This window comes from Stomoxys calcitrans, chromosome 1 (assembly GCF_963082655.1).
Source record: "Stomoxys calcitrans chromosome 1, idStoCalc2.1, whole genome shotgun sequence".
In the NCBI taxonomy this organism is placed as follows: Eukaryota; Metazoa; Arthropoda; class Insecta; order Diptera; family Muscidae; genus Stomoxys; species Stomoxys calcitrans.
The window spans coordinates 207,215,774-207,239,916 of NC_081552.1; the positions used below are offsets into that span (position 1 = coordinate 207,215,774).

At 42.5% G+C, this 24,143-nt stretch overlaps 2 protein-coding genes across 3 annotated transcripts; one reads left to right on the plus strand and one right to left on the minus strand.

The window, feature by feature from the left end:
• The first annotated feature begins 1,482 nt into the window (after nt 1-1,482).
• On the plus strand, nt 1,483-23,527 carry LOC106089843 (mediator of RNA polymerase II transcription subunit 24). 2 transcript variants are annotated; one of them, XM_013255837.2, is made up of 12 exons: nt 1,483-1,651; nt 10,919-11,005; nt 11,085-11,242; nt 11,305-11,951; nt 12,016-12,384; nt 12,453-12,649; nt 12,717-12,886; nt 16,596-16,785; nt 17,326-17,688; nt 22,332-22,444; nt 22,509-23,021; nt 23,127-23,527. In XM_013255837.2, the coding sequence occupies exons 1-12, from the start codon at nt 1,565-1,567 to the stop codon at nt 23,224-23,226; spliced, it is 2,994 nt and encodes a 997-aa protein (XP_013111291.2). In that variant the 5' UTR covers nt 1,483-1,564; the 3' UTR covers nt 23,227-23,527. The 2 variants fall into 2 exon arrangements, with proteins under 2 accessions (XP_013111291.2, XP_013111292.2); XM_013255838.2 differs by lacking the exon at nt 1,483-1,651 and adding an exon at nt 10,542-10,865.
• LOC106089844 (protein tumorous imaginal discs, mitochondrial) lies at nt 1,653-5,725 on the minus strand. The gene is made up of 2 exons (XM_013255839.2): nt 5,043-5,725; nt 1,653-2,433 (listed from the first exon to the last, which is right to left on the minus strand). The coding sequence occupies exons 1-2, from the start codon at nt 5,617-5,619 to the stop codon at nt 1,709-1,711; spliced, it is 1,302 nt and encodes a 433-aa protein (XP_013111293.2). The 5' UTR covers nt 5,620-5,725; the 3' UTR covers nt 1,653-1,708.
• Nucleotides 23,528-24,143: the final 616 nt, after the last annotated feature.

The following is a 24,143-nucleotide window of genomic DNA, read 5'->3' on the forward strand; positions in this document are numbered from 1 at the left end:
TTGTTTGCATTCTTTTAGTTATCATCTTCTTTCTCGCATATTCTCTGCTCATGTACGCACACGTGTGTATACGCTCTCCAAAATGGCGGATTGCATAATATGATTTGTGGTTTTTGTACAAATGAGACCACCTTTAATAGTTTCGCCATGTGATGCACTATGATACAATTCAAGGCAGATTTAAAAAGGTGGTCTCACGCGAACAGCTTCTAACAACCGGCCAAGTTTGATGGTATTAGGTTAGGTTAGGTTGAAAAGAGGGTGCAGATATTAATCCGCCCCATGCCACTATGGACATATACCTCAGCCAGTAATCGGCTTCTTGTGCGCTCTAAATACTATAAAGTAACCTCTAAAAAGAACATTTTAAGTTAGAAATTTCGTGCTACTTACAAAATCCTTAATCGCTTTCAATACCACTCTCATGTCTGGTATTGTGTCTCCACCCAAGTGCCGGTATCTGTTAGACGCGAAAGCCGGGCAGTGACAAAGGAAATGCTCCAACGTCTCATCATCTTCATCGCATGCCCTACACATGCTATCACTTGCCGCACCGATTTTACATAAGTGAGCTCGTAGTTCAGTAATAGCCTCGTCGTCTCACGATCTTGTTACCCGATAGGATTTACGCCGTCCTGCCGACCGTTTCGCTGTTTCACAATGTTGCATGCGCATTCTTCGCCCACTCCCTTAACTCGGACTGCATCGACCCGAAAGGCAACCAAGTTTATTGACGGCAGTCCTCTGGCCTTCACCGCCAAATCGTCTGCCCTTTCATTTCCCCTTATTCCGTTATGGCCCGGCACCCAAACGATGCGGATTTTTCCATCCTTAGAGAAGGCGTTAATCTTCTTATACTGCAAGACTGTTCGTGACCTTACCGTTCTGGTTGGCAATTTTACTGTCGGTAAAGATGTTCACACTCGACGTCTTCGCATTAGCACCACACCACCTCACGCATTCCGTGATCGCCCGGATCTCCGCCTGCAGGACCGTATTATGGTCAGGCAGTCTAAAACAGCTCTCAGTCCCTGGGTTCTCAATGTAAACCACCAGGCCCACTCTGTCCTCTAGTTTGATCCGTTATGGCAATACTAGGGTTCCGCCTTGTCTATTGATATACAATTCATACGGCACATCAACGGTATGTCCCGCACAACAACAGAATGTCGGTTTTGTCTTTCTTTGATTATACTTTTTCTATACTATCCTTTTATTTTTTATAATTATATTGGACAGAACGTGTGTTTTCAATATCGGTAGACTCCAATCATCGAGAAAATCAAATGATTTTGAGTTTTCAGCCATGACATATGGTTATGTGTACATGTGACACATTATTGTCACCAATACTATTACAATAACCACTCATCATGATGTGTCATGTAAAGCCCTCATTCATTATGTCATAATAATGACCTTTTCTGTATAAATCCACCTTGGGTTTAGTCCCAATGAACCAAACATGAGTTAGCACCACTGTTTGACATTGTTTATAGTTTGTCGGCTAATAAAAGTGTAGTGGCATATTTATTTGCACTTAAAAATTAACAAAATTGTGGATATGAAAGAAAATAAAATCATTAAACTCATTCACGTTGCGTGGCGGGAACGTTGGACCGATAGTCAATGGGGTATAAACATAAAAAATGTATGTTTAGCTTTGTTTATTTAATTATTCATGAACATAAAAGAAATTTGGGAAGGTCTACGAAATGGTACCATCAAATGTGGGGCCCTCTGTTTTCGCAAATGCCAATATCAATTGCCTTTGCTTCATGGTCAACTGGTGGGGTATACGTATTTTCACCAACACAATATGGTCTCCAACGCCGTCACCTCGGCTTCTTATACCCTTGCCTTTTATAGTGATTTTTGTGTGAGATTCTGTGCCAGGTTCAATCTTCAAATCCAGAGTTTCATAAATGCCACGCACTTTCACGGTACCACCGAGAATGGCCTCGGAGAGGTTTATATATTTTTCTGTAATTACATTATTTCCTATGCGTTGATAATAATTGGATTCTTGGACATTAACGCGATAGTTAAAACATTGTCCAGTTTTGGGATTCTCTACGGCTATAACGTCACCACTTTTACAAGGAGGTACATGTATGGTTATTTTATTTGATTCTTGTACAAATCCACGACACTCACATAAATCGCACTGATTTCGATTAATATAACGTTTACCATGGCACTGATCGCAGACGGTGAGCGCTGTATAGGTTGCTGTCTTTTTTTTCAACTGTCCATTGCCGTTGCACTTCCGACAAGGTTCGGGACTGCCACGACCAGCCATACGCTGAGAATTTCCATTGCATTGAGGACATTTTCTAAGATATTTTAAGTCAACAATCCTTTTTACACCGTGCACTGATTCAAGAAATGTTATTTCCAATTTTTGATCGACATTTGCCATTAGGCGTATATCTGTGAAATGAAAGCAAAAATCAATTTTATCTTTACAAAGCGGTTCAATATGAAATAAAAAGAAGCTATTATTGCTTATTTTTAAAAGTGACCTCACTTCTGGTGGTTTTTTCCTTTCTGTAGATTTTAGGCCCAAATTTGCGGCAGGAGCGTCGATCCACTACTGCCAGGAAGGAATTCTAGCAAGGGAGAATCGTCAAACCCTATTTTCTTTCTCTAGCCACTAGATAAAACGCTTAAGGGGCCTCCTTTTTATAGCCGAGTCCGAACGGCGTGCCGCAGTGCGATACCTCTTTGACATAGTACCTCAAATCCAGCCATTCAGCATCATAGGCGGACATGCTTATCTCTGCGCTATCTACGGTGGCCTCCAATTACATGGCCATATTCAGATATTAAGCGAGACCAAAAGGGGTCACGAAAATATTCGAAGACTTCAAAAAAGGGCTAACTTACCCTTAAGTTGCACTAAAGGTAAGATTGCAGCATTCATGAGGATACGGAAGTGGTTAACAGATACCAAATAAATGCAGTTTTAGGACACCATCCGCAGCCCTGATAAAGCTAACCTCTTTCGGCGAACCAAATTAGTTCTGACTAAACTATGTTTTGCCAGATCCAGACACCTCAATTCCTATCGAACTAGAAATCCTTTTGGACTTACAACCAGTTTACTATGGATACTACTATGCTAAATTTTCCATTAACATTGCCTTAAGGAACAGGCGATACTTCTCTCATATCAATGAGTGAAGTCCGATTAAAGTTTAAGCTCAATGATAAGTGGCCTCCTTTTTAATGCGGCGTCTGAACGGCGTGCGGTATAGTGGCACCACTTGATAGAGAAGAACACCGCAAGCACCGTCCTAGGTTGAAATCAAAACTTGCCACGGGACCGTGATGGACCACTTATGAGTACTTTAGCATTAAAAATGCTTTTCACGATGACTTCGCAATGTAGGCAAGGACTAGAGGTACATGCTGCAGAATATCCAAGGTCCTTTGGGACAGTGTTTTTGAAAGAAGAATATCCCAGATTCCAAGCCGGAGGAATCATGAACTCAAGATAGGAGTGCTGATTTGCTATCGCGATGTATGATCACTAAGATCAATCCCAAGATAGCCAGTTAGTTGTACGTATCGGATCCCGGCACGGAATAGCTGTGAGTACCACACAGGCCGGAATATTGAGGTCCGATCTGTGTGGTGTAATTGCTAATACGAGAAGCTTTGCTGCGAGCTACTGGGCGCGTCCACAGGTTGCGGATGGTGGAATGCTCCATACGGAGTAGCTGCAAAGGCAGTCGCGGACAATCAGCGGTATCGAACGGAGAGCCTCAATGAGAGGCTCTTGCACATATACTGAGTGCCTTTGATGCTCGATATTGGCTACCGGGTGTATGTAGTTCTTGGAGAACGACCGCCTCCCATTGCACCTGAAGAAATTGACCTCCTTCGGCAAACCAGAGTAGTTCTGGCTCAATTAGGTTGCGACAGATGCAGCCGCCTCAACTTCTACAGAGCAAGGATTGATGCCTACGTGCAAGATGTATGTCCCGATTGTAATCAGGGACCGCATGATTTCACGTCACCTGTTCGCACAGCAACTTGCAACATATCCAGCATGATTTTACTCCCGTAGTGAAATGAGGCCAGAGCAAGATCGGAAATGTACCCACTCCATGCATCGATTATACCTCACCGACGATGGAGGCGGTTCTGGCAAACTGAACAGAACCAGGGTCCGGGGTTCTTTTCAATCCCGGCACGGACCAGAAGCGTGCGGAGAAGGTACTCCGGGATGTGCCTCTCCCATGACGAAAAAATACGAACACGTACATTTGGGCCGAAGCCCTTGCCGATGAAGAGTTTCATCGGGTCAATCCGGTACGGACAACCGGCTGTCATGGGATTGCTGGATGCAAAACAGTTGTGATATACAGTTTTAAAAATCCATGCTAATGGCCGATGAATGGTAATTCTCCCACAAGTCCCGGGAGGAGTAGTCCCTCAACCGTCTTGGCTACTGGTGAGAGTGGGGAGATCGGTCTGTACGACTCCCCCTTACTCGGAACCTTTCCAGGCTTCAATAGCGGGATCACTCTGTCCATCTTCCAGACATCGGGTACTATAAAAGTTTTCAAAGACAGGTTGAGGACATTCGTAGTATACTTGACTCCAGGTAGATCCAGATTCCTCAACATTAGTGTAGAGATTCCGTCGGAGCCCAACGCCTTGGATGACAATCGTAAATCACACTCCTACAAGAACAGTAACATCAACTAACATCGCACTTGACACAGGGAAATGAGGACTTGGGAAGAATGAGATGGAATTGGTCGAACATCTTTTGTACTAAATTACCAGTTCTAGCGAAGGCATAGAATACCGTTTTACCTGCCTAAAAATAAGTTCAGGGAATCTCTTGCTGATATGGCCTAACCTAATGAACTAAACCACCTTTTGTTTAAATAGTTGGATTGATTCAGCGATATTAGGCCCAGTCGTCAAATATTTTCTTTTCAAATTCCTTATCTCTGGTCGGGGAGTCAGCTATACAACTTTTCTTGGAAAATGTGCCTTACAATAAGCAATACATATTTACTTACCATCGTTGGATATTGACATTTCCGATTGTTTTTCCATGACCGCTGGTCTTGCCAAACCATCGAATCCTCTCAATGCATTAGACGTTACTATTTTATGTTCCTTGCCAATATTTTTCTTTTTTACCATTTCTAAAAACAATTTTTCATCTCGCACTTCACCCAGTTGATCATATTCCAAGCGCTTAGATTCATCGGTTAAAATGTGATAGGCATTGGATATCTCCTGAAATCGTTTTGAGATGTGTTGGTCGTTACTTGTGTTAACAGAATCAGGATGGAATCGTTTTGCCAATGCATAATAGGCCGTTTTTATCTCTTGTGTGGTGGCTCGTTTATGTAGTCCCAGTACTCTATAGTAATAATCCTTGGGCAAATGATGATGTTTTTTAATTTCTTCAGCCAACAGCTCTGATTCTTGTTGTTCATTTACACGATTCATTTCCAAACGACGATCGGGATAGTAAGAAGTTTGTTTGATTTTGAATTGATATGCGGTAGTTGCATATTGGAATTTTTGACAATTTGCGAAATTCTGCACTAGTCTGATGAATTGTAAAGTATTTGCAAGGAATTTCATTTTGCAAGTACCCTGCGTTTCTTAAAAGTACACACAGGAGAATATATATCTATTGGAGAATATTTATTTTTTTAATTTAGTAAATGTGACACTTATTGCTAGACGGAAGTTTAGCTTTGACAACCCTGAAAAAATTTTAATGAGTAGATGCGATTGGGATCTTAATTGGGCCAGAGTAGCTCTGGTTTTCCTACGTGGGATTTATCGTCATCTGCAATTGGTGGTAGTCGTCCACCAGGGATTATATTCGGCTGGTATAATAAAGTCGCATTGGATACAGTTTGCTGTAGGCCCGCTCTGTATGAGGAGGTTGCAAGTGTATCGGTGATGTGTGGACGGGTGATCCCCCCGATGACAGCTTAGAAGAATCTAACTATGATTTGGAACTTTAAAGATCTAGGTCTCCTCGAGTTGATGGTCAAGGTTAACCATCTTTAGAACAGTGTTTTGGCAGGTTTGCCGCAGAGAACTGCCAGTGGTGGTACTTTTCTGATTTGCGGTATACTCATAAAAATGCGGTATTAGTATCTAGGTCCACCGCAATTGATGCGTTCAGTAAGCATCAATAGGGCGATCGTATAAAAGGCTTGCACAGTTACAACTTATTGTAGCAGTTTGATCGTTTCTCCACATTCAGTGAGAACAGATAAGTAGAAATCAGTTTCTGTTGTTGTTGTAGCCATATATTCATGTGGAGGTGGCAATTCTCGTCAAGCTTCTATAGGTGAGCAAGCTTGTTCCGGTCCAAAGGACCGATCACTGAGGATGTCCGTTGATTATTTAAAGGCGCCAATAACTCGCCTTGTCATACCGAGCATTACAGGCACTCCGTTATTGGTGGAAGAGCCAGTTCCGCCGGACCTCTCACTGAGACTCTCCGGTCGACATCGCTGATTATCTGCGACTGCCGTTGCAGCCACTCTGGTCCAAGAGACCGGTCGCCGCGGGAACTGGGTGGCCGTTGACTGACGCCCTCGACTGTTGCGAAATGGCTGAACAGTTCAAAATGCACCGGTTCTGAGTGCCGGGCCACGAAGATATCCCAGGCAAATGTAAAGCGGGCGAGCTTGCGAGACTAGGAACTACTTAACACATTCCAGGGAAACTTGAATCTGCCTCTAGCGATATGTAAGTTAAGTTTTCAGGACCAGGTCCGAAGGAAAACGAATGATAGATGATCACAAAGAGGGGCCTGTGTGCATTCCAAAACTATGTGGCCTAATCTAGACTTAAAGAGGTCTACCGCTTTGCTCGCACTGGCTTGAACAGACGTCTCAGTCATTGTGCCCGTCATGACAGGTCACTGTCTAATGGGAAAATATGCTGACTGACTGAAGGTTGCCAGCAACGACTTTTGCAGAAGCTGTGAGGACATCGGAGAAGAAGAGACCATAGAACACCTTCTGTGTGTGTGTCCCGCACTAGCAGTCAGAAAGAGTTCCACTTTAGGTTCTATGAGAACCTGTCTGATTAAGCGAATGTGATGTTGGGTTTTTTACAGCGATCTGAATGGTTCAACGGTAGAAACTAGAGGGTATCTTCCTTCTTCTGTTCCTGTGGTATCACAATGGCCGAAAACGTCTGATTCTGATGGCTGACCACTTAAAGCTAACCTTCCTATAGCTCTTAAAAACTTAAAAATATGCTGACAGACTAAAGGTTGCCAGCAACGACATTTGCAGAAGCTGTGGGGACATCGAATCAGAAGGAGAGACAATAAAACACCTTCTGTGAGTGTGTCCCGCACTAGCAGTCAGAAGGAATTCCATTTCAGGTTCTTTGAGATCCTGTCTTATTAAGCGGATGTGAACATTCGTAAGTTATTGGGCTTTTAAAGCGATGGGAATGGTTCAAAGATAGGAACTGGAAGGAATCTTCCTTCTTCTGTTCCTGTGGTATCACAATGGACGAAAATATCTAAGTGAGTCTGATGGTAGACTGTCACTTAAACCTAACCTAACCTATCGAGCATTATAGGCTTTCTGTATTTGTGCAAGAGCAGGTACCGCCCGACTTTTCACTGAGACTCTCCGGTCGATATCGCTGATTGTCCGCGACTGCCGTTGCAGTCTATCCGTATAGAGTATACCACTATCCGCAATCTATGGACGTGCCCGGTAGCTCGCAGCTAGGTTCTGGTGACAGCAATGAACACCACACAGATCGGATCCCAATGCTCCAGCCTGCGTGGTGCTCACAGCTGTCCGGTTGGTTTATCGGGTGATAGCCATGTGGCTGTTTTCGCAAAAAAATCACCCAGAACAATTTTAATTGTCATGGGCGCGACAGCAGTCATATTCTCTTTCTAGGAGTCGTAGAAAATATCCTTGGTCTGTTCGTCCTTTGCCTTTCGTCGTCGGGGCAAGGGCACAAATTAGGCTGATGTTGGAAAATTTGCTCTTTATGCGGATTGTGGCTAGCCTCTCATCTACCGGAGTAAACCTGGAGACAAGGTGTTTCAGTCTCCGACAACCATAAATCCACAGCCAAATTCATGCCTCGTTTTATGGCAGATATAAGGCATCAATTTACCCAACTGCTAGTGTGCGATGTTGGCGGCGAAGAGGATACCGCAGAAACAATCCCTGATGATGGTATACTTCCTAGTCAGAATGAGGTCCAAGTAACAGTGACTCGACTGAAAAATAGCAAGGAAGCAGGAGCCGATGGGTTATCCGTTGAACTACTAAAGACCGAGCGCGACACGCTAATAAGGCGTTATGCATCAGTTTGTCTGCGCAATCTGGCTTGAAGAACGCATACCCGATGATTGGAACCTCAGCAAGGAGTCAAGATGGAAAGTGCCAACTACAGAGGAATAAGTCTCCTCCCCATCGCATACAAGATACTCTCGAGCGTACTGTGTGAAAGATTAAACCTAAAGTCAATGAGATAATTGGGCCCTATCAATGCGGCTTTAGACCTGGTAAATCCACCCTAGACCAGATATTCACAATGCGCTAAATCCTGGAAAAAACCGGAGAAGGACAAATCAACACCTACCACCTCCTTGGTTGACTACAAAGCCGCTTTCGATAGCCCTTTACGTTCAAGCCATGTTCTGAGTTTGGTATCCCTAAGACTGCAGGATGGCACTTGCTGATACGCGTTCCTCAGTAAGAATGGGAAAGAATCTCTCTGAACCAAACCGAGGTTTCAGACAAGGAGAGAGTCTATCGTGTGATCTCTTTAATATACTGCTTGAAAAGCTTATACGAGATGCAGCTGTGAATAGATATGGCACACTAATCACAAGAGAACACTTGCGACTCGCCTATGCCCACGATATCGATATCATAGGTCGGTCACCGGAAGTAGTAACTGCAGCCTTTGAAAGAATCGAAAGAGAGTCAGTGAATGGATGGTTTCAACTCCAAAATCGCCTTGTACAACCGAGCAGATAATGAAAATGGAGAAAGTTGGGAACCACAACTACCTCGGCATCGCCGTAACCGAAACGAATGACACCAGTTTTGAGATAAAGGGAAGAATAATACTGGTTAACTCCAAAAATGCCTTGTACAACCGAGCAGATAAAGAAAGTGGAGAAAGTTGGGAACCACAACTTTGAGATAGTCAGCAACTTTATCTACCTTGCCACCGCCCTAGCCGAAACGAATGACAACAGTTTTGAGATTAAGCGAGTTTAGAAACGTGGCCACATCTCAACAGACGAAGATTACACTCCGCTCGATACCGTTGATTGTCCACGACTGCCGTAGCAGCTACTTCGTATGGAGCATTCCACAATACGCAACCTGTGGATGCGCCCGGTAGCTCGCAGCTAAGCTTTTAGTGGTAGCAATGAACACCAAACAAATCGGACCTCAATGCTCCACCCAGTGGTAGTTAAAGCCTCTGGAGCTAATTGGAATTTTGAACATTTATTGGGTTGCCCAAAAAGTAATTGTCGGTAATATACAATAGTAGTAATATAGTCGGCGTTGACAAATTTTTTCAACGGCTTGTGACTCTGTAATTGCATTCTTTCTTCTGTCAGTTATCAGCTGTTACTTTTAGCTTGCTTTAGAAAAAAAGTGCGCGAAATTTTGTTTACATTTGTTTGTTTGGCGTCAATTTTAATATGGATACCACATGTATTGAAAGAAATTCATTTAACAAACCGAATCAACGCTTGTGATATGCACCTTAAACGCAATGAATTCGATCCGTTTTTAAAACGAATCATAACTGGAGATGAAAAATGGATTGTTTACAACAACGTTAGTCGAAAACGATCATGGTCCAAGCATGGTGAACCAGCTCAAACCACTTCAAAGGCTGATATCCACCAAAAGAAGGTTATGCTGTCTGTTTGGTGGGATTGTAAGGGTGTGGTATATTTTGAGCTGCTTCCAAGGAACCAAACGATTAATTCGGATGTTTACTGTCAACAATTGGACAAATTGAATACAGCCATCAAGGAGAAGCAACCAGAATTGGTCAATCGTAAAGGTGTCATATTCCACCAGGACAACGCTAGACCGCACACATCTTTGGTCACTCGCCAAAAACTGAGTGAGCTTGGCTGGGAACTTTTGATGCATCCACCATATAGCCCTGACCTTGCACCATCAGACTACCATTTATTTCGATATTTGCAGAACTCCTTAAATGGTAAAACTTTCGGCAATGATGAGGCTATAAAATCGCACTTGGTTCAGTTTTTTTGCAGATAAAGGCCAGAAGTTCAATGAGGGTGGAATACTAAATTTGCCAGGAAGATGGCAAAAGGTTATCGAACAAAATGGCAATTATATATTTGATTAAAGTTCATTCTAAGTTTCATTAAAAATGCATTTACTTTCTTTTAAAAAATCCGCAATTACTTTTTAGGCAACCCAATATAAATATGTTTTCTCACTCTCAAATTAATAAACTTCTTTCTTCTTGCTCTGATTGGTCGAAGCAAATTTGCCGCAAATTTTAAATGTCAGGGCGAATCGAATTTTCTTCGCCCTGTTCACAAATTTTGACATATCAAGTTCCCAAAAAAAAAATGATTTGTTGTATCAATTCGCCGATGCGGCCACCTTATTAAGTACGCCTTGCTTACTGCCTCGAACTTGAAAATTTGGAATCGGGTATTAAATTGAGGAAGCAGAAGAAAATTTCCTCGATTTATTTCTATCGTGGATTCGTATATGCCAAGACAACCCCCAATACTGAGCCAATCTACATCGCAAATGAGGCGGACTTTGATCAGCTTTTCGCCATGATACTGTTTCTGTTTAATGGTTCTGAAAGTTCGGAATATAATTGAGAAATTATATATTATTCTAAAATGTTATACTTACAGGTTATTCCTCGTGGTGCAGGCGGCGATGCTTATAATTTATCTGATTGCATTTTGCAACAGGCTTTGATAGGATCAACAGCCAACCCTGTGAGTTAAACATACTTCACCCACTTTCTAGAGAATTGTTTATCTAATATTCCTTTCTTGTTGTTTTTTATTTTTACAGATGGTTTTAAACTATCTAAAGCATTCATTGTGTGCCCATTTGGTTTCATATGCGGCTGTGCTAAGACGCATTTCAAAATATGATCACTTTGATCGCATCTACTGTTTAACATCTCTTTTAGATTTTGTGGATTCGATTTTGGATGGGGTTACCTGCAGGTAATTGAAACTTTATTTTATGGCTTATTGTAAAGAGATTGAGATCAAACATATCTTTTCAGAACTAAAGTGGAAGAGTCAATCTTGCCGGGTGCTATCGTCTCATTGGTTGATTGGTTAATGCAAATTTTTGCCACTATTACCACAAGCTATGAAATGAATCGTGAATTAAGTGCCGAACAATCATATCTGCATGATCAATGCTGTACGGTTATCGAAAAGTTAGTTAGGAATCAATTCATTCTAGCTATTTTGTATGTGGGTCGCCAAGAGGATCCTGACAACTATAGCAAAATTCGTGAAAATTATGCTACCATTAAGACATCATTGACCAACTCGAATTTCACCCCATCACATCCGAATGTTGAGAAATATTTGCAAAAATTGGCTTACATAGATGTCCATCATTTGGATATGAAAACACTGGATGTGCATCCATTGCCAGAGCCCATATCTTATTGCGTACAACCTTTGTTGGCAGTGGAGGTATTATTAAATCCCTGCAATGACACATCGTATTATGTGGCCGAAATGCAAATGTTGCAGAGATTAAAGAAATTCTCAAATACACGTCTGTTCTACGAAATTATTCGCGCCGGTTTTGTGTCCCTCAGCAATGTGGCAGAGACCAGTCATGACACCATGTTGGGTGCATTTACATTTTTCAAAGTGCCACAAATAATAAAGCAATTGCATGCTTTGAATAGAGGCAAGCTATTTAGGTGACTAGCAGTATTGTCAATAGTATCTAAAAGCTATTCTCTTTATTTTAGCTCCCACAGAACCCACACCCACCGATTTTATACCAGAAGTAGTGGAAGCCTTTGAAATGTTATTGGAAGATAATCTTCTATTGGATTTAATGGATTCAAAGTGTTCCTGTAACATTATCGACTACCTACTCAATGATTGGGCCAAGCAACATTTGGTAAATGAGGTTCATGTTAAACATTTTGCCGCCCAAAGAGATCAGGAGGCTTCGCTGTTGTTACAAAAACGCGAATGGGGCAATCAAACTCAGTCCATTATAAATTTTATTATACGTGCTGAGGTACCTTTATCAGGGGTTTTGAAAACCTTAAGTACCGATTATAACAAGGTGCAAGAGGCGCTTTTGGAGGTATTGTGTACTGTGCTAGTAGGTGAGTACGTTATGAAAATCTTAACAAAATATACAACAACAACAAAAGTTTATGTCTAAACGCAACAGGCAATAGTTTTGATTTGCTGCTATCGGTGGCCACCGTTGAAGGTCGTCTCAAGACATTTGTCTCTCGTCTTATACAATGCAATGAAAATTCCAAACAAATACCCGGGGAAGTTGGTAAATCCTCAATCATACGTTCAACTTTATTTGATGTCTCATTTTTGATGTTGACCTCTATTGTACAAACCTATGGCTCAAGTGTAAGTTCAAAATGTTTGGAAATTTTTTCAGTAACCCATGAAGTAATTGTTCTTTTTTTTGGTCTAGGTGGTTCTAACTGATAATGGTGATAGTTTCTTTGAGAAATGGGTACGTGAGTGTATGGTAGAACGTAATAAACCAAAGAATCCTCGTAAAATGATTGCCATATGCGATGAAAATATTGTGGATGAGATATTGATGACCTTTAGCAAACCCGATGCTCAGTTGAAAACTTCGTAAGTTTTGTGTTTAAATACTTCAAATTCATTGACCATAGATTTGGGTTCTGTAATTAAAGCCCATAGATTTAACAAAAACAAATTTTTCCCATGAACATTCCATTAAGGAACAGGGCCAAGCTTCTCACATATCAATGAGTGCAGTCCGATTTAAGTTTTAAGCTCAATGATAAGGGGCCTCCTTTTTATAGCCGAGTTCGAACGGTGTGCCGCAGTGCGACACCTCTTTGGGGAGAAGTTTTAGATGGCATAGTACCTCACACATGTTGCCAGCTTTAGGCGGGAAAAACCACCGCTGAAAATTTTTTCTGATAGTCTCGCCAGGATTCGAACCCAGGAGTTCAGCGTCATAGGGGGACATGCTAACCTCTGCGCTACGGTGGCCTCCTCATGAATAAAAGGGATTAGGTTTTTAATACATATACGGCGGTCATTGTTCCACTTTGATTTCTGACTCCAGGGAGCTTAGTACCTACACATTTTTGCCCTTTGGTCAACCCTTTTGTCTCAAAAGTGATATGATTTGCTTTGTTTAAGACACACAATAAATAATTTCCGTAGTCTGGACGAATATTTTGCATCACTTGTTAGCTTATCTATTGGGTTGCCCAAAAAGTAATTGCGGATTTTTTAAAAGAAAGTAAATGCATTTTTAATAAAACTTAGAATGAACTTTAATCAAATATACTTTTTTTTACACTTTTTTTCTAAAGCAAGCTAAAAGTAACAGCTGATAACGGACAGAAGAAAGAATGCAATTACAGAGTCTCAAGCTGTGAAAAAATTTGTCAACGCCGACTATATGAAAAATCCGCAACTACTTTTTGGGCAATCCAATACTTTTAACTGTCCGCCTTAGAGGATGCTGATTCACTATAGGCGTTCACCAAATCCAGCGCCAGTGTGGTCTCGTCAGCTTACTGACACGCAGTGGAATAATATTCAGATTTGTCAGAATGCCACCCTCTGAACTGCGACGGGCTGTCTCCTCAGTTCTCACGTGGACCACCTCCATCAGGGGACAAAGATTCTACCAGTGCGAAGACATAACTACATGCTATCTAAGCAATACTTTTTGGGCTGTTATCGATAGATCTACACGATCTAGAGCGTGAGGTTCAGCGCTACAAGAGAGAACCTCTTTATCAAGCGGCATATCAAGCAGGTGTAGACAACATTGATGCAGACACGGTAGCAGATGCGGTAAATGGCTACCGGGTGAATGTAATCCTTGGAGAACGACCGCCTTTCATTGCACCCGAAGAAATTGACCTCCCCCTGCAAACCAGAGTAGTTCTGCCTCAATTACGTTCCGGCAGATGCACTCGCCTTAACTCCTACAGACTCTAATCGTTTTCCATCCTTATTCCATTCAAGTCTCGTTGTTGTTGTTATAGCAATGTGATGGATAATATCCATACCTGTTAGGCGCAAAAGCCGGGCAACGATATAAGAAATGATCAAACGTCTCTTCGCCTTCCACGTCCTGTACACGCTGTCACTTGGCGAAACTATGCGCCCATAGTCCTATGTGTCTCGTAAGGAATGCTGAAATCCATATTGATCTTCTATTACCCCACTTTACTAGCTGAGTTTTGTCTCGATCCTGATATCCTCATAGGATTTTTGTCGTTCCTCCAGCCACTCAACTGTTATAAACTCCTACATGCGTGCGTCAATCCTTTGGACCCTACAGCCAAGTCGTCTGCACTCTCTATTGCCCTGCGATGCTATGCCCAAAGCCAAGCCCTTGCAGATTGTGCCATACTCAGAGAAGTTTTAATCTCTTTCTAAGACCGTTCGTGACATTGCTATGTTGCCTCGTTCCTATTGCTTTAATGGCCAACTTACAGTGTGCATATGTTCGCATTTAACGTCATAGCGTCAGCAGTGTACCATCGCACCACTGTCTCGACAAACCCTTGGCAGGCGGTTGTACGCACCGGATTTACCCGATGAAACCCTTCATCGGCAAGGGCTGTCGCCTCAGCACATCCCGGAGTTCCGTACGCTTCTGGTCCGTGCCGGGATTGAACCCCGGACCCTGGTTCTGTTCGGTTTGCCGCGAACATCATCGGTCAGTGTCGGTAAGGTGTAACCGGTGCATGGAGTGAGTACATTTCCGATCTTGCTCTGTGCTCACTTCACTACGGGAGTATAGTCATACTTGATATGTTGCAAGGTGCTGTGCGAACATAGCCAGCAGTGGGTCACAAGCGTCCTCGTTGTCGGACTATGTGACCCCCCGACCTCTCTCGTGCGCAACAGCAGCATCCCAGCCCCAATATTGCCAGGCCAGTGCCGGGAAATGTATTATTTTTGCAACTAAACTGCAACGGTCTTCGTGGCAAGATCGATGAGATTGTGGATTTTATGAGTCTGAAGAACATATTGGTCGCAGCGATCCAGGAGAGAACGCTGGCCAACACCTGCAGCCTGTCCAGTTGTCACGGATACAATGTGCTACGTAAGGATCGCTCAAGGAATGGAGGTGGGGGATTGGCCTTCGTGATACACCATTCCGCGCAATATAGACCCTTCTCGCCTGCGCCTGGCTCTAGTGACCCCTACATGGAGTGCATGGGGATAGCAGTCACGTCCGGTACTGCCCAGATAGAGCTATACAACGTGTACATATCGCCGGTTGGTATCTGTGTCCCAATTAATGGCCAAGCTTGCAACCCCGGCATAAGTGGGTTCAATCTCCGATGGAATACTTCATCGGCAAGGGCTGCCGCCTGAGTGTACAACACACTGCTATGTCCCGATTGTAACCAGGGACCGCACGATAACGTCACCAGTTTAACTGCCCGGCCAGTCCCACTTGACTCAGATCAAGATCCCTGTGGACGCACCCCATCGCAGAGTTCCTGGGTCTTGACACTCAACAGAATCAAGCAGACGAAAGATAGAACACAATAAACTGCTACAACAACAACAACCACTGTCTCGCACGGGCACAAGATAGCTGTGATCACCACACAGGCTGGAACATTGAGGTCCGATCTTTGTGGTGTTCGTTGCAGTAACAACAAGCTTAGCTGCGAGCGCCCAGTAGCGTTCGCAGTTTGCGGATAGTGAAATGCTCCATGCTCCATGCATGAGTGCCTATGATGCTCGATATGATAAGGCTAGTAATTGGCGCCTTTAAATAACCAATGGCCACGCTCTTCCCGCGGCGATCGGTACATTGGACCGAAACGAACTTGCTCATCTACAGGAGCAAAACAAGGATCGCGACCTCCACATGCAAATGTGGCTTCAACAACAACATAATTTTCCTATAGACCGGAACGAGCTTGCTCACCAATTGAGCTTGGCCAGTATGGCTACCTTCACATACAAAAATGTGCGCTTGCAACAACAACAAGGTTTGTACGGTGATCGGTCCTATGAGCCGAAACAGATTTGCTCAGATATTGAGCGTAATGGGAATCGCTCCTCCATTCTCATATTGCTTTAAGTCTCGGGGCATGTAGCTGCCCGTTATTTATTCTTTAGGTCTGTGGGTCGGACATCTACAATTGTCCCCAACGCCCTAGTAGTCGTAGTTCTTATTATAATGTCTTTAGGTTGCACTTCCTCTGCATCATTTAATATATCGCACAATCCTCTTTATCATTTAACATTTCGCATGATGTACGTAACTTTTTATGGTTAAATCCAATAAAAAAAACATTCTTTTTTGGTCTTTTTTATTTTCTAGAAATATTACTTGGCAAGATATCTGTATTAACTTACCTGGAGTTCTCTATCATGTGTTGATTTCTTGGGAAAAGGAAACCCTATCGGCAGCTGATGTTAAAAACATATTGGATAACATTAAAAGGCGAATGTTTTCATTTTCGGTTTGTGCAACCTCGTTTTTGAGTGCTTACATGCATTCGGTTAAAGATGTAAGTAAAGAACATGCAAAAAAATCCCCATTGAAATATTAAATAGAGCTGGCAAAATATAGATGGCACTATCGAAATTTGATTTCTTGACTGAATATCGATTGATGTTTTTCCGATGGATACTATTGCAAAAGTTAAATTTTTTGCAAAACTAAACTAAAATAAGCAATCAGACACTGAATGTTGTATTCATTATGATACATTGCGCCTGTAGAGGGCGCAATTTTCAACCGATTAGGCTTACATTTTGTGCAATAATTTCTCTTATGACTTTCAAATGACTTTATTGACCTCGGATTTACTTGGTCTGTGCATTGATATTGCTTCTATATGAGATCGATAAGAGATCGATCTTCTGATTTTCACTTCTCCTATTCGTTTGAAATATAGGGAAATTAACGATAGTATCGATACTATCGATATTTTTTTATTAAAACTATGGAATGTTGCGATTATCGATAGTTTGCCAGCTCTACTATATTAAACCCTAATAAAGGGTTCATCTTAAAATCACTATTTTAAATCTTTACGTTTTTTTAGAAAGAAGTTTTGAAACCTTTGAATATGATTCAACAATTTCTAACGCCAGCAGGCAACGATGAAATGTCTTCACAGGAAAATGTCAAAGAACGTCTTGCTCTTTCCTTCCAAATTATACGCAAAATGCAATATTATGCCCATCCTACGGGTAGCTTAAAATCGCGCAGCTTAACACTGACACAAAATCTAGTTTCACGTAATCCCTTAATTGACCAATTCAAAGATGTTTGGAGTACAGTAGCAGATCATGGTTGGGTACCACCAAGGGCAGCTCAAGTTATAGAATCGCTTCTACATGCCGCCGGACCGGCCTGGCTTGCTTCTCAATTGGTAGAAGAAATGCTGAAGTGTAAATATAAAAAGGTAAGTTGGGAAATGGGTTGCATAAAGTATTTATACACTGGGTGTTGAAATCTACGCTCCCGTTGGTATTTTTCCATTTTATTAAATAGATGAAAAATTGATTTTTTAGTTCAATTTTCTCTAAGGAACTCCATATTGACCACAAAGCACTCGTGATTTTTCGAACATATTGGAGCACGAACTTAGCACAAGCATAGAACTTTGACTGGCATGGTGGATCGCGATTTCCGAAACGCCTTGTATCTCCATCAACACCTTATTAAAAATTGATTAAGGTGCTCTACATATCCAACGACTATTGAGTATGATGTAGGGAATGTATTTCTTTTGAAACAGGTTTCAATAAGTCCCCTAACTCTTGTTAGTGCAGTGAGAGAGAAGAAAGACTTACTTTCATCAATGCTAAGATGAAAGTAGCATTGATTGAATATCACTGCAAGTGCTTTTTGTGCTTATTTCACAACAGGGTACTTCAACAAATGGCACGTCACGGGATTGGGATGATTCCGATCTGTGTGGTATTCATTGTTATTATGAGAAACTTTGCTGCCAGTTACCGGGCGCGTCCACAGGTTGCACATAGTGCACTCTTGGACCATCAGCGGTATCGAGCGGAGAGTCTCAATCAATCCCATGGCAGCCGGTTGTACGTACCGGATTGACCCGATGGAGTTCTTCATCGGCAAGGGCTGCCGTCTCACAACAACAACAACAACAACAGAGTCTCAAAGAGACGCCGTTTGGCGCCGGCTCTTGCATTAATACTGAGTGCCAACCATGCTCGATATGACAAGGTGAGTTATTGGCGCCTTTAAATAACCAATGACCACCTTGTTCCCAATGCCATCGGTTCTTTGGACCGAAACGAGCTTACTCACTTACAGAATACATGCCGAGGATCGTCACCAAAATTGCACATTTTGCCCATGAATATTCCACTAAGGAACAGGGGCAAACTTCTCACATATCACTAAGTGCAGTCCGATTCAAGTTTAAGCTCAATGATACAGGGCCTCTTTTTTTATAGCCGAGTCCGAACGGCGTGCCGCAGTGCGTCACCTCTTTGGGGAGAAGTTTTAATATGGCATAGTGCCTCACAAATGTCGCTTGCATTAGGAGGGAAAAATCACCGCTGAATCACCGCCTGGTCTCGCCAGGGTTAGAACCCAGGCGTACAGCGTCATAGGCGAACATGCTATCCTCTGCGCTATGGTGGACTCACGAGGATCGCCACCTCATGAAACATGAAAATGTGGCTACAACAACAACACAACGAACATGAAAGCCAATTGGGCAAAATGGGATTCAAATTAATGTTGATTTCGACTGGCCAAGTATATATAGCATTTTTTCCACATGTCGCACTGAAATCGAAATTTTGTGTTCGTTTGCCCAGAAAAATTGTACCCGACCACTGGGTAGGGTTACTGAGAGACGGTTCACTCACGGCGCGATCGAGATACTAGGTCGCCGCGTCGCGGATGTAGACGGTGGGCACATTCGTAATCAGTGGTGGAGAGACGAGGGCAGAACACTTGCTAGGCCAATCACTGAGACGAGATTCACTCACGGCGTGAACGTGACACTTGATCACCGGAACGTGGGAGTAAGCGGCTGTAATGAAAACGTCGTCAATGGAGTCATTGACTAGTTCATCGGGATTAGCCGATTGGCGATCAATACCTCAACGGCTGGTGTAAAAACAATGGGTCAGTGGCTCCTGTGCGGACAGTGGGCAAGGGCGTGAACGTAGCACTTGATCACCGGGACGCGGGATTAGATGGTGGACATGAACGCATGGGCAGGGGCTCCTGTTTCTGAGATACAAGGGCAGGACGCTGGCTAGGCGAATTACTGAGACGTGATTTACTCACGGCGTGAACGTGGTACTAGATTACTGAGACACGGGTGTAGGCGGTTGACACGAACACGTGAATAATGGCTTTTGTCTCTGGGGAATAAAAGCAGAACGCTGACTAGACTAGGCTACAAGATGTGATTCACTCACGGAATAATCATGGAACTTGATCACCGGAACGCGGGAGTAGGCGATTGGCACGAATGCGTGGTCAGTGATTCAGTGGCTTCTGAGGGACAAGGACAGAACACTTGCTAGGCCAATCACTGAGACGTGATTCAATCATGGGGTGAACGTGGCACTAGGTCACCGAGAAGGGAGTAGACGGCTGTAACGAAAGCATAGTCAATGGAGTCATTGACTAGCTCACCGGGAGTAGGCGATTGGCAGTAGGTCCTGTGCGGACAGTGGACAACGGCGTGAACGTGGCACTAGGTCACCGAGATGCGAAAGTAGGTGGTTGACACTGAGGTACCAGGGCAAAATGCTAGTTACGAGACGTCATTTACTCACGGCGTGTTCGTGGCACTTGGTCACAGGGACGCGGGTGTAGGGGTATGACACCGAGGGACCAGGGCAGAACGCTGTATAGACTAAGCTACGAGACTGCATTTATTCACGGCTCCAAGATGTGATTCACTCACATAGTGATCATGGCACTTGGTCAATGACTCAGTGGCTTCTGTGTCTGAGGGACAAGGACAGAACACTAGCAAGGCACGGTATAACTATGAGCACTACATAGGCTAGAACTTTTAGGTGGAATCTGGGTGGCGTTCATTGTTATCACGAGAAGCTTAGCTGCGAGCTACCGGGCGCATCCACAGGTTGCGGATAGTGGAATGCTCTATACGGAGTAGCTGCAATTGCAGTCGCGGACAATCAGCGGTATCGAGTGGAGAGTCTTAGTGAGAGGCCGGCCGGCACAGGCTCTTGCATGAATACTGAGTGCCTATGATGCTTGCTATGACAAGGCGAATTATTGGCGCCTTTAAATAACCAATGGCCACCATGTTCCCGCGGCGATCGATCCTTTGGACCGGAACGAGCTTGCTCACCTATAGGTGCTAGACGAGGATCGCCACCTCCACATATAGACATGTAGCAGACAACAACAACATAAGCAAGGCACATCGCCGAGACGTAAATTCCCTCACGACGCGATCGTCACTTGGTCATCGGAACGCGGGAGTAGGCGGTTGGCACGAATGTGTGGTCAATGACTCAGTGGCTCCTTTGTCTGAGGGACAAGGGCTGAACACTGGCTAGGCCATTCACCAAGACGTGATTCACCCACGCCGTAATCATAGCACTTGGTCATAGAGACGCGGCAATGGGACAAAGACAAAACACTGACGACTCTGATTTTTAGTCTTCACACCAGGCCAGAGAAGGCCACCATAGCGCAGAGGTTAGCATGTCCGCTATGACACCTTCAAAAAAATTTTTCAGTGGTGGTTTTTCCCTCCTAATGCTGGCAACATTTGTGAGGTACTATGCCATGTAAAACTTCTCTCCAAAGAGGTGTCGCACTGCGGCACGCCGTTCGGACTCGGCTATAAAAAGGAGGCCCCTATATCATTGAGCTTAAACTTGTATCGGACTGCACTCATTGATATGTGAGAAGTTTGCCCCTGTTCGTTAATGGAATGTTCATGGGCAAAATTTGCAAATTTTGCACCAGGCCAGAGTATTGCTAATGCTGTTGTTGAAGAATCTTGAAACTCCTGTGTGGTGTTGATGCCTACATTCTAGTCGATTTATGATTTTTTTATTGCCACAAAAAAGCCGATACCCAAATCTGAACCTATTTTGATAAAAATTGGCAGAGGCTTTCATATGGGTAATATAACATTCCATACCGAATTTCGTGCAAATCCGTCGAAAATTGTTGTAACTACTCCCTTTAAATTGTAAATCGGGCGAATTATATATTGGGTTGCCCAAAAAGTAATTGCGGATTTTTCATATAGTCGCCGTTGACAAAATTTTTCACAGCTTGTGACTCTGTAATTGCATTCTTTCTTCTGTCAGTTATCAGCTGTTACTTTTAGCTTGCTTTAGAAAAAAAAGTGCAAAAAAAGTATATTTGATTAAAGTTCATTCTAAGTTTTATTAAAAATGCATTTACTTTGTTTTAAAAAATCCGCAATTACTTTTTGGGCAACCCAATATATGGGAGCTAAATCTGAACCGATTGATTACGTTTATTTTTGGGCTTAGACAGTGATATGTGCAAATTTTTGTGATGATTAGACAATAAAAGCGATCCCTACCTTAATTACAAGAAAAACGACAGACTGACTATCAGCACAAGGGTTACCTTGCACGTTTTTAGGGACATTGACTTCATTATCTCAAATTCAGTATTACACACCTTCTTCGTTAAGGAACCTAAAATCTTGAGATTCATTCTCAAGATTCTCAAGATTTTAGGTTCCTCAACGAAGAAGGTGTGTAATACTGAATTTGATGTTTGCCTTAAATTTGATGTTTGAAACGGGCAAATTGCTTTAGCCGTTTCAGAGATATGGGTCGCCGAAGTCCACAAATTACCCAAATAACCAAAAATCGATATTTTTAAAAGTTTGAGACCCCCGCAGCACATGTTAACATCTTCCAATATTTTTTAGGGGGATGCGGCCAAAAAAAAATCGACATCGATTTTTTCCCTTCGATATAAAACCACCCTAATGGGCAAAGATTGTTGCAATTAAACTTTTTTTTATTTTCTAGTTTCAAATGGCATAGGAAAATAAAATTTCGTACTTATTACTCTTTTCAGGATATGATGAAAACTTTGGATATTATATTTGCTATATCCCATTTGGATATTGAGCGCGTTACCGAAGCCTTGCTGACCCAAGTTGTTCCTCAAATAATAAATAATCGACAGGGGTATGTTAACGTGGCACATTAAACAAACACTTTGTTGCTATTTTTATTTCATTTCTGATTTTAGAGATGATATTAACGAACCACAATCATACGTTTTGGCTCGGCTTTGCGTTTATTGCATTATTTCTGCGTTGGAGACAAGGACACAAGCTAACTTCTCGCAAAAGAAACGTTCCCGTTCACATGATGGCGAGGATTTAGAACTGAATGCGGCTAAAATGCGCAAAATAACTGGAGATGGTTCTGATAACTCTTGCTCCAATGACTTTCTTTCCGAGAATAGTTTACTGCTGGGCTCCAACATGTCTTCGTTGCATTCAAGTATGCGCGAAACTCCTACACAATTGCGCGAACCTCTTCAGTCATCCATACAGTATATATTTAGGGTGTTTCAACAATTTGTCACCACAGAGGAGCTATCACCGAAAATATACTTTGTCTATCAGTTTATATCACTGCTGGTGGAATGCGGCAAGGAGCGCATAAGGCCTGTTCTCAAGCTTTTGCCTGCAACCCTCATGCATAATTTACTGAAAGTAATGTTAACCGAAGACATCAATGTTGGTTTAATTAGCAGGTAAGTAAAGTGACATCTACCAGCTGCTGATGAAACGTCTACTTTTGTATTCTTTCTGTGAATGTTGGATAATTATGATCACCGTTATTTTTTTTTTTATTTCAGACTTTATGATTTACGTTTCAATACCGGACGTCAATCGGCAGTATCAGATTTATGTTTATGGCGCAATATAAAATTGAAACAACAAAGCATTCAACTTTAAAAAAAAAGATGACATGTAAACTATTAGTAATTTCTTAAAGTAGGGTGTTTTTTTTTTTTTTTGTAAATTAAATCACTAGTTAAGGTCTGATCGCTTTTTATTATTTTTTAAGTTTTTGGTAACTCATGTCATTCATTGGGAAATTTATTTGGAATCCGAGCTCAAACAGCTTTTAAAATAATCACAAATTGAGAAAAAAAAAATTTAGTTCCCTACCAATCAAAGGGCAAATAGCATCTGCTCGAATAATTTTTACATTTTTGTCCTAAGTTCGAATAATAAATACATTTTTCATATTGTCTAGGTCGACTTTAAATTTTTAGTGAAATAATATGCAACATGTAAGAGCGTGCTAAGTTCGACCGGGCGGAATCATATATACCCTCCACCATGGATAGCATTTGTCGAGTTCTTTGCGCTGTATCTGTATAACTGTTATGCTATTGGAGCTATATCAAGTTATAGTCCTATTCGGACCATGAATTGAATGCTGTACATTGTAGAAGTCATTGTGTAATATTTCAGTCCATTCGGATAAGAATTGCACCTTGTAGGTGCTCAAGAAGCAAAGTCGGAAGATCGGTCTATATGGGAGCTGTATGAGGCTATAGATTCAGACCATATTGGACCCGTATATTGAACGTCATGGGAGAAGCCGTTGCCAAATCGGTTGAGAATTGCGCCCTCTAGAGGCGCAATAAGTCAAGATCCCAGACCGATTTAAACGCCAGCCATATCAGGTTATGTACCGATTTGCGCCATACTAAGCACAGTTCTTGGAAGTCATAACAAAACAACTCATGCAAAATTTCAGCCAAATCGGATGAGACTTACACCCTCTAGCGGCTCAAGAAGTCAAGTTTCAAGATTGGTTTATATGGCAGCTATACCAGGTTATGGACCGATTTGAACCATAC

Bases quoted from the DNA above. Each gene is read 5' to 3' on its own strand.
- LOC106089843 (XM_013255837.2), top strand. From the start codon at position 1,565: ATGAAAGAAAATAAAATCATTAAACTCATTCACGTTGCGTGGCGGGAA. The intron at 12,650-12,716 runs GTAAGTTCAAAA...TTTTTGGTCTAG, and splicing joins TACAAACCTATGGCTCAAGT to GTGGTTCTAACTGATAATGG. The intron at 16,786-17,325 runs GTAAGTAAAGAA...ACGTTTTTTTAG, and splicing joins ACATGCATTCGGTTAAAGAT to AAAGAAGTTTTGAAACCTTT.
- LOC106089844 (XM_013255839.2), bottom strand. From the start codon at position 5,619: ATGAAATTCCTTGCAAATACTTTACAATTCATCAGACTAGTGCAGAAT. The intron at 2,434-5,042 runs GTAAGTAAATAT...TTCATTTCACAG, and splicing joins AATGTCAATATCCAACGATG to ATATACGCCTAATGGCAAAT.